Source organism: Salmo trutta, chromosome 20 (assembly GCF_901001165.1).
Source record: "Salmo trutta chromosome 20, fSalTru1.1, whole genome shotgun sequence".
Lineage (NCBI taxonomy): Eukaryota > Metazoa > Chordata > Actinopteri > Salmoniformes > Salmonidae > Salmo > Salmo trutta.
The window spans coordinates 29642704-29653381 of NC_042976.1; the positions used below are offsets into that span (position 1 = coordinate 29642704).

Consider the following 10678-nt stretch of genomic DNA (forward strand, 5'->3'; position numbering starts at 1 on the left):
ACAGAATAAGAGAGAGAGTTTGATGAAAGTGACAGATAAATCAAGGTCATTTATTCAACTCAAATCCCTGTGGTACCGTATCTAACCCTCTCTCTCCCGCTCTCTTCACCTCCTCAGGCCCAGGAACTGGCTTCTCCTCTCAGATGTTCTCCGGCGGCTGCGAATGTCTGCCCGTTCCTTCCGCTCCTCCTTCCCCCACATGGAGGTCGTGACGATGGCCGAGGCAGAGTTTTACCGCCAGGCATCTCTCTCCCAGCTCTTCTCCTGCCCAGATGAGCTGGAGGGCTTCCAGCCTGACAGCAAGGAGCTGCTGGACCTGGTGGAGGGGAGTGCTGAACTGGCCGCTCTGCTGGGTTCTAATCTGGAGTGCCTCGACGACCGCTGGGACGAACCCCCGGAGGCTAACGCTAATGTTGACGAAAAGGCTAATGTCAATGAGAACATTAGGGCTATGGCTAATGCTAACAGTAACGTTAACGCTAAGGTCAATGGGAACATTAGGGCTATGGCTAAAGGTAACATTAGTGCTAAGACTAATGGTAGCACCCATGTTAAAGCTAAGGCTAACGCTAACAGAAGGTCGTGACCTGAACTTTGACCCTGAATTCTGAATCCCTGCTCTACAGTGGGGGGTTAAAATGGGTGAATGAATAAGACCACCGCCCTGAGAGCTGAGATTGAACTCCTGCTCTGTACCTGTGTGCTGGACAGAGGACAGACAGAGCAGCAGAGACTGAATATGTATGTCCATCAAGCGAAGATGGAGAGGCGACTGTAACTTAACAATGGTCTTATTTTTTATAAATGTATTAATATATGTATAAATATATAAATATATCTGGAAATGTTTTCTCGATTTCTATCCTTCAAAGTGTGGTTGTGTTGTCATGAATGAAAGGTTGTGTACAGAGGCGTCATGCCCATGCCACAGAGGCACGTTCCCTCTCAGATTTGTCCTGTTATGAAAAAATAAATCCAAATTGCAATATATATTTTTTGGAATACTAGCCACTTGACTGTTTTATGAAGTTGGCTTTAGCTAGCCCAAATAGGTTCCCAATCTACCAACCTCATTACTCACTAACAAGAAGCCATAGCTAGCTTGTCTAACTATCTTAGCTGGCATGCCTGCTGGCACCGTTAGTAGACTTTAGAAAAGCAAGCAATAACTAAATGTACTGAATAAAACTCACATTCCTTTCAATCTTTTAACAATATTTAATCAGAGATGCAGAGAAGCATATTTAGTTTCTTTAAAAAAAGAACCACCAGTCAGGAGGATATGCCGAAAAAATATACTTTTATTTTTGTTTTTACATTTACATTTTAGTCATTTAGCAGACGCTCTTATCCAGAGCGACTTACAGTAGTGAATGCATACATTTCATACATTTTTTTCCCGTACTGAATTAAGCATAGAATTAAGCATAATGATTATGGCTCTAGATTATTTTTTTTTTAAAGCTCTTTCAGGTGTTTGAAAAATGCTACATTCTCCAACTTCAGGATGGGGGGGGCCTAGCCCACCTCCAAACCAACCCCCAACCAATCCTCACTCACTTTGTGCCCCCTCTGATTTGTGGGGTACATGACGCCCCTGTTTGTGTGTGTACAGTATGTGTGTTAAATAGTACATTATGTGTGTGTCAGTTTATATGGCAGTGTGTGTACAGTCTGAGCACTGAGGCTGCGCTTTTGAATGTGACATTTTGTGTTGATAGGAAGCACACGTTGACGATCTCTTCTAATAGTTTTTTGGTCTGCTCAGACAGACTTAGCGCCCTCTTCACCCTCAGGGGCTGTTTTGAACCTGTGTTCAATCTGCTTCTCATTTAGTCTCTAAGTTCACTTGCTAAACTGCAGAGAGATGTGTTTTTGTATAATAGGAATGTTTTAAAGATGATGAGAAGATATTCGCCCTTCAGCACAGAGCTTGTACATAACAGGGTGGCTATTGCAGTACAGTATCAGTTTTACTGTTTGATGGGTCTTCTTTTTTGTTTTAACTTTGCAATTAAAATATCTCATTTGTATTTATATTTTACAAAAAAAATGCTTTAAAATAAATCTTAAAAACGGCAAGATAAAGTTATTCTGAGTGTTTTGCTTCTCACTATGTGATTATTATTGAAGGGCTTACATGGACCCATCTAAGCTTTGGACTTAAGGCATATATGTCCCCGGCTTTTCTAGACCCAATCTGTCTAGTCTTGACCTACAAAGACCTCCAGACAGTGGGTGCAAAAGTTGGGATGCTTCAATATTTCACCTGCACACATACTTGCATACGTGTTTAATGTAGCTAGACCGTTCTGAGCCCCATCCTGAATGCTCAAGGATAAGGGGGTGGAGGGGAGATGCAGTAGCCTACTCAAGAACAAGACAAGACTCCCTCAAGCCAAATGAAGCCAACAGCCTGGATAAACACACAGCTTTAAAATATACTGTTTTGTGGAGGTGACAAGTTTTCAAAGATAAATGATTGAACATCAAATGGGATAAAGCTGACCATAAAATTAAAGAAAAAGGACTTTACATTCAGAATATGACCCTGACATTCACAAATCCTTGGAATTACATCCTTAGTTGTCCTAAATCAGGGATGGCCAACTCCAGTCCTCTGGGGCCTGATTGGTGTCACTTTTGCCCCAACTCCAGCTAACACACCTGACTCCAATAATCAAATGATCATGATCTTTACTCTAGAACACAATTAGTTTCATCAACTGTGTTTTCTAGGGATGGCGGAAAAAGTGACACCACTTTTCCGCAACACCACGGAGTTGCCAATCGCTGACCCTGGTTGGTTCATTTATGTTCATATACCCCCACTCAGTGGATGTCCTTGATATTACAGGTGAAGAGAAAGTGAACACTGATGTGTTGTACTTCCGCAGTGGTCACCCAACCACTGATCGATCTCCAAGACATTCCTAGTCGATCACCAAACATTTCTGTAAAAAACCCAACAATAAAGCTTTGTGTTCCTATTTGTTTTATTCGCTTCGGGCTGTTGGTGGTAGGCGCACTTTCATGTGTCTGAAGGTAGAACTCCGCCTACCCCACAGACCCAGAGTAAACCAAGTGCCTACCGCTGGCCAATCAGATAGCCCAGATCACCGTGAACGCACATTTCCTTGAGCCACAGACCGTTAAAAGAAACCTGGAACTCACAGCAAAGTCGATACTGTCAGATTTCAAAACTTCGAAAACCATTACTAGAGAGAGACTTAAGAATAGGCTACAGATAATAGCTGCTGTTTTAATTACTACATTCATCCTTAATAAAAAAATTTTTTTTTACTTTCTCACGATTTCCACTTGCTACAGCAAGAATTGCAGCTGCAATGAATGCAGTGGTGACTCATTATTCAGAGCAGGGCAGAGCCCCACCTGTTTTGAGTCCTGTTTTGCATGTTATTTAGGCATTAATACGTGTCACATATCAGTTTGCAAACAATGTAAAACAATATATATCATTGAGTTAATAAAGCCGCATACAAACATGGTCTCTTTTTTTGTTTTCTTAAGTAAGGCAACTCCAAAATGCAGGTGTTTCAGTCTAGTTCAGTGCTTTCTGTGGTGGGGCAAGCCATCAGAAAATATGTAGCGTTGCGCCGTGATTGGCCCAGTGTTCTGTCATTCATGGGGACACTACGTCACTGCCAAGTCTAAGGGTAGACCTAAAAAATTCTAGCCCCTTGGGTGCTGTCATAGAGTTACATTAGAAGTGCTCATTCAAGAAGGCTCAAGGTCGTTGGCCACAGCTGAAAGGATGTCAAATCACATTATATGTACAGTAGCTTTGATTGGACTGATCATGTCAACATTATACTTTCAAAATCTTAGCTAGCAGTCATGAATCAAGTCGACAATCTACTGGCAAATCCTTTTTAATTCTTGTAATATGAAGAGAAATAATGAAGAGAAATTATAGATCAAACATATCGGTACTCATTGGCCATTGGTCAATGAGTACCGAAACTAATCATCCAGCGATCATACACTGTTTACCAGGGGGCAGGGCTACCGACGTTAAGGCTAATCTAAAGACGGTGCTGGCTAAAGCTAAAACTGGCGAGTGTAGAGAGTATAGAGATATTGTTATCCACGTCGGCACCAACGATGTTAGGATGAAACAGTCAGAGGTCACCAAGCGCAATATAGCTTCAGCGTGTAAATCAGCTAGAAAGATGTGTCGGCATCGAGTAATTGTCTCTGGCCCCCTCCCAGTTAGGGGGAGTGATGAGCTCTACAGCAGAGTCTCACAACTCAATCGCTGGATGAAAACTGTTTTCTGCCCCTCCCAAAAGATAGAATTTGTAGATAACTGGCCCTCTTTCTGGGATTCACCCACAAACAGGACCAAGCCTGGCCTGCTGAGGAGTGACGGACTCCATCCTAGCTGGAGGGGTGCTCTCATCTTATCTACGAACATAGACAGGGCTCTAACTCCTCTAGCTCCACAATGAAATAGGGTGCAGGCCAGGCAACAGGCTGTTAGCCAGCCTGCCAGCTTAGTGGAGTCTGCCACTAGCACAGTTAGCGTAGTCAGCTCAGCTTTCCCCATTGAGACCGTGTCTGTGCCTCGATCTTGGTTGGGCAAAATTAAAAATGGCGGTGTTCGCTTCAGTAATCTTACTAGTATAAAGACCTCCTCCATTCCTGCCATTATTGAAAGAGATTGTGATACTTCACATCTCAAAATTGGGTTACTTAATGTTAGATCCCTCACTTCCAAGGCAGTTATAGTCAATGAACTAATCACTGATCATAATCTTGATGTGATTGGCCTGACTGAAACATGGCTTAAGCCTGATGAATTTACTGTGTTAAATGAGGCCTCACCCCCTGGTTACACTAGTGACCAAACCCCCCGTGCATCCGGCAAAGGCGGAGGTTCTGCTAACATTTACGATAGCAAATTTCAATTTACAAAAAAAAAAACAATGACGTTTTCGTCTTTTGAGCTTCTAGTCATGAAATCTATGCAGCCTACTCAATCACTTTTTATAGCTACTGTTTACAGGCCTCCTGGGCCATATGCAGTGTTCCTTACTGAGTTCCCTGAATTCCTATCGGATCTTGTAGTCATAGCAGATAATATTCTAATTTTTGGTGACTTTAACATTCACATGGAAAAGTCCACAGACCCACTCCAAAAGGCTTTCGGAGCCATCATCGACTCAGTGGGTTTTGTCCAACATGTCTCTGGACCTACTCACTGCCACAGTCATACTCTGGACCTAGTTTTGTCCCATGGAATAAATGTTGTGGATCTTAATGTTTTTCCTCATAATCCTGGATTATCGGACCACCATTTTATTGCGTTTACAATTGCAACAAATAATCTGCTCAGACCCCAACCAAGGAAGATTAAAAGTCGTGCTATAAATTCTCAGACAACCCAAAGATTCCTTGATGCCCTTCCAGACTCCCTCTGCCTACCCAAGGACGTCAGAGGACAAGAATCAGTTAACCACCTAACCGAGGAACTCAATTCAACCTTGCGCAATACCCTAGATGCAGTTGCACCCCTAAAAATTAAAAACATCTGTCATAAGAAACTAGCTCCCTGGTATACAGAAAATACACGAGCTCTGAAGCAAGCTTCCAGAAAATTGGAACGGAAATGGCGCCACACTAAACTGGAAGTCTTCCGACTAGCTTGGAAAGACAGTACCGTGCAGTATCGAAGAGCCCTCACTGCTGCACGATCATCCTATTTTTCCAACTTAATTGAGGAAAATAAGAACAATCCGAAATTTCTTTTTGACACTGTCGCAAAGCTAACTAAAAAGCAGCATTCGCAAATGGAGGATGGCTTTCACTTCAGCAGTAATAAATTTATGAACTTTTTTGAGGAAAAGATCATGATCATTAGAAAGCAAATTACGGACTCATCTTTAAATCTGGGTATTCCTCCAGGGCTTCATTGTCCAGAGTCTGCACAACTCTGCCAGGACCTTGGCTCAAGGGAGATACTAAAGTGTTTTAGTACTATATCTCTTGACACAATGATGAAAATAATCATGGCCTCCAAACCCTCAAGCTGAATACTGGACCCTCTTCCAACTAAACTACTGAAAGAGCTGCTTCCTGTGCTTGGCCCTCCTATGTTGAACATAATAAACGGCTCTCTATCCACCGGATGTGTACCAAGCTCACTAAAAGTGGCAGTAATAAAGCCTCTCTTGAAAAAGCCGAATCTTGACCCAGAAATTATAAAAAACTATCGGCCTATATCGAATCTTCCATTCCTCTCAAAAATTTTAGAAAAAGTTGTTGCGCAGCAACTCACTGCCTTCCTGAAGACAAACAATGTATACGAAACGCTTCAGTCTGGTTTTAGACCCCATCACAGCACTGAGACTGCACTTGTGAAGGTGGTAAATGACCTTTTAATGACGTCAGACCGAGGCTCTGCATCTGTCCTCGTGCTCCTAGATCTTAGTGCCGCTTTTGATACCATCGATCACCACATTCTTTTGGAGAGATTGGAAACCCAAATTGGTCTACATGGACAAGTTCTGGCCTGGTTTAGATCTTATCTGTCGGAAAGATATCAGTTTGTCTCTGTGAATGGTTCGTCCTCTGACAAATCAATTGTAAATTTCGGTGTTCCTCAAGGTTCCGTTCTAGGACCACTATTGTTTTCACTATATATTTTACCTCTTGGGGATGTCATTCGAAAACATAATGTTAAATTTCACTGCTATGCGGACGACACACAGCTGTACATTTCAATGAAACATGGTGAAGCCCCAAAATTGCCCTCGCTAGAAGCCTGTGTTTCAGACATAAGGAAGTGGATGGCTGCAAATTTTCTACTTTTAAACTCGGACAAAACAGAGATGCTTGTCCTAGGTCCCAAGAAACAAAGAGATCTTCTGTTGAATCTGACAATTAATCTGGATGGTTGTACAGTCGTCTCAAATAAAACTGTGAAGGACCTCGGCGTTACTCTGGACCCTGATCTCTCTTTTGAAGAACATATCAAGACTGCTTCAAGGACAGCTTTTTTCCATCTACGTAACATTGCAAAAATCAGAAACTTTCTGTCCAAAAATGACGCAGAAAAATTAATCCATGCTTTTGTTACTTCTAGGCTCGACTACTGCAATGCTCTACTTTCCGGCTACCCGGATAAAGCACTAAACAAACTTCAGTTAGTGCTAAATACGGCTGCTAGAATCCTGACTAGAACCAAAAAATTTGATCATATTACTCCAGTGCTAGCTTCCCTACACTGGCTTCCTGTTAAGGCAAGGGCTGATTTCAAGGTTTTACTGCTAACCTACAAAGCATTACATGGGCTTGCTCCTACCTATCTTTCCGATTTGGTCCTGCCGTACATACCTACACGTACGCTACGGTCACAAGACGCAGGCCTCCTAATTGTCCCTAGAATTTCTAAGCAAACGGCTGGAGGTAGGGCTTTCTCCTATAGAGCTCCATTTTTATGGAATGGTCTGCCTACCCATGTGAGAGACGCAGACTCAGTCTCAACCTTTAAGTCTTTACTGAAGACTTATCTCTTCAGTAGGTCCTATGATTAAGTATAGTCTGGCCCAGGAGTGTGAAGGTGAACGGAAAGGCTGGAGCAACGAACCGCCCTTGCTGTCTCTGCCTTGTCGGTTCCCCTCTTCCCACTGGGATTCTCTGCCTCTAACCCTTTTACAGGGGCTGAGTCACTGACTTACTGGTGTTCTTCCATGCCGTCCATGGGAGGGGTGCGTCACTTGAGTAGGTTGAGCCACTGACGTGGTCTTCCTGTCTGGGTTGGCGCCCCCCCCTTGGGTTGTGCCGTGGCGGACATCTTTGTGGGCTATACTCGGCCTTGTCTTCGGACGGTAAGTTGGTGGTTGTAGATATCCCTCTAGTGGTGTGGGGGCTGTGCTTTGGCAAAGTGGGTGGGGTTATATCCTGCCTGTTTGGCCCTGTCCGGGGGTATCATCGGATGGGGCCACAGTGTCTTCTGATCCCTCCTGTCTCAGCCTCCAGTATTTATGCTGCAGTAGTTTATGTGTCGGGGGGCTAGGGTCAGTCTGTTACATCTGGAGTATTCTCTTGTCTTATCCAGTGTCCTGTGTGAATGTAAATATGCTCTCTCTAATTCTCTCTTTCTTTCTTTCTTTCTTTCTCTCCTTCTCTCGGAGGACCTGAGCCCTAGGACTACCTGGCATGATGACTCCTTGCTGTCCCCAGTCCACCTGCCAATGCTGCTGCTCCAGTTTCAACTGTTCTGCCTGCGGCTACGGAACCCTGACCTGTTCACCGGACGTGCTTGTTGCACCCTCGACAATTACTATGATTATTATTATTTGACCATGCTGGTCATTTACGAACATTTTAACATCTTGACCATGTTCTGTTATAATATCCACCCGGCACAGCCAGAAGAGGACTGGCCACCCCTCATAGCCTGGTTCCTCTCTAGGTTTCTTCCTAGGTTTTTGGCCTTTCTCAGGAGTTTTTCCTAGGGAGTTTTTCCCAGCCACCGTGCTTCTTTCACATGCATTGCTTGCTGTTTGGGGTTTTAGGCTGGGTTTCTGTACAGCACTTTGAGATTTCAGCTGATGTACGAAGGGCTATATAAATACATTTGATTTGATTTGATTTGATAAACACTATTCAACAAGTTGGAAATCGCAAATGTAACATTGAGTGGTTTGGAAGGAGTCAGTGGCTAACTGCAAGCACTGCAAAGTAATCATTAGCCTGCTATTCAGTGGAGTGGCTGTGTGGTCCCAAGTCTAAGATTAAGGGTCTCTTTTCTTAGTTTAAAATTATAAACATTCAACATGCTGTCAATGAAGCATGATTTTTTATTTATTTATTGTACCTTTATTTAACTACGCAAGTCAGTTAAGAAAAAAATCTTATTTTCAATGACAGCCTAGGAACAGTGGGTTAACTGCCTTGTTCAGGGGCAGAATGACAGATTTTTACCTTGTCAGCTCAGGGATTTGATCTTGCAACCTTTCAGTTACTTGTCCAATGCTCTAACCACTAGGCTACCTGTCGTGCTCAAAACAACTGTTAACTCGGAACTGCAAAATCTGACTTTAGTGAGTTCAAGGCAACTGGGAACTCGGGGAAAAACGAGCTACAACTGGGAAAATACGTTTTGAACTTTCAACCAACTCGGAATTGTTAAAACGGAACTCGGCCCTCTTTCTAGAGCTATGACCTGAAGATCACTGACGTCATCATGAATCAACTTTCTTTCTTTTTTTCCCTAGTTGTCTTGAAAGCACCATAAATCCATAGAATGCCAGACTTTGGTGACAAAGTTTGATGTCAGATGGACCGCCGCACCACCTTCCTGTTCAAGTGAGCACAGCACAACAAGGTGAGTCCAAAAATGTCTTGTATGCTGCTGCATAAATGATGTAATATACCAGGGAGACATGTATACTGTAGCTAAGAAAGTAATACTAAGTGGATGTTGTGTAGTAAGCTGTTAGTAGCCCATGTGCCTCACCCTAATAATTTTGTCTATTTTCACCTCTTATTTTCACCTACTGTTCTGACTTGGTGGTGCACATGTTGCCTATAACTTGTTTTTGAGAAATGTAATCATTGAATATTGTAAGCGCTTTCATTGTCTGCTTATATGCCCCCTTTATTTATCCTACGGCTCTCACTTGGTGTACAGGGAGAAAACTGTAAGAACGGCCCATGTTCTGAATTATGTTGCTGTACATTTCAAAAGTGCTGAACAAATTGTTATACTGACTACGTCCGTCCTAGCTCACTCATTAATGTCTTAATCGAAATTACGGATTGCCTCTTATCCGCTTGTTGTCCCCTTATGCCATAGTTTGTACATCTCAATTGTCATTAGAAACCACATTTGTTTAGGCAAGTCAGCCATATCAGCTGTTTTTTAAAGGCAGTAAATGAGGCTGAATGAACTGTTTCGCAGCCAGACAAGGCTCCGCTGAAAGCCAGGTTTAGCAGTGGTAAGGTGTTGGGACTGCTGTTGGGAGGGACTCTGCTGTTGGGACAGCTTTATGTAGGCCCTAACCGTTTGTGGGCACCGTTTGTCACCGTTATAGTGCAATTCATTTAGTGTTGTGTTGTGTTGTGTAGTGGCTTTGCTGACATGCGTCCCACACTTTTTGGGGTTTGTTGCGCCACCAATATTTAAATACTAAAATCGCCACTGAATGAATGAGTATAGAAAAGTGTTCCGATAAGCTTGCGTTGTTATTCTTTGCGGATTGTGTCTTTTTTATTAGCGAGGAATATGAGCGGAGGGACATGTCAGTGAGCCGGGTGAGAGGCAGCCTCATCGCCGCTCGATTTGGCTCCATAATTTGCATACTGCTACAACTGCTTCTTGAACTCAAAACAACGTTTTTCCGCAGATAAATTGCAAAATAATTCTGTAAAGAGGGTGAATGTGTAAGATTTCCCAGGCCATGTAATAATGTATCTAGGTTAAATGTATTTGAACACGCATTTCATTACACACTGGTAGCCTACCTTTTGAGGTTTGCAATTTGTTCATGGTTCTAGGTAGATGTTTGAGCATTTTTAACGAAGAGCCGTTTGGGAGCTAAATGAACCGGCTCTTTTACATGAACGTAGCCAAATGAACCGGCTCACCGAAAATACTCTGAATGACAATCACTACCCTCTCTCGCCTCACACCGACCGTCAAATGCAG

The 10678-nt window shown here is 43.0% G+C and overlaps 1 protein-coding gene across 1 annotated transcript in view; it reads left to right on the plus strand.

Moving 5' to 3' along the window:
- The window catches only part of LOC115156299 (BCL-6 corepressor-like), a 55934-nt gene extending 53846 nt beyond the window's left edge, over window positions 1–2088 (plus strand). Inside the window, 1 exon segment of the mRNA XM_029703750.1 lies at window positions 118–2088. Within this exon segment, the coding sequence (XP_029559610.1) occupies window positions 118–586 (469 nt within the window). The 3' untranslated portion in view covers window positions 587–2088.
- Window positions 2089–10678: the final 8590 nt, after the last annotated feature.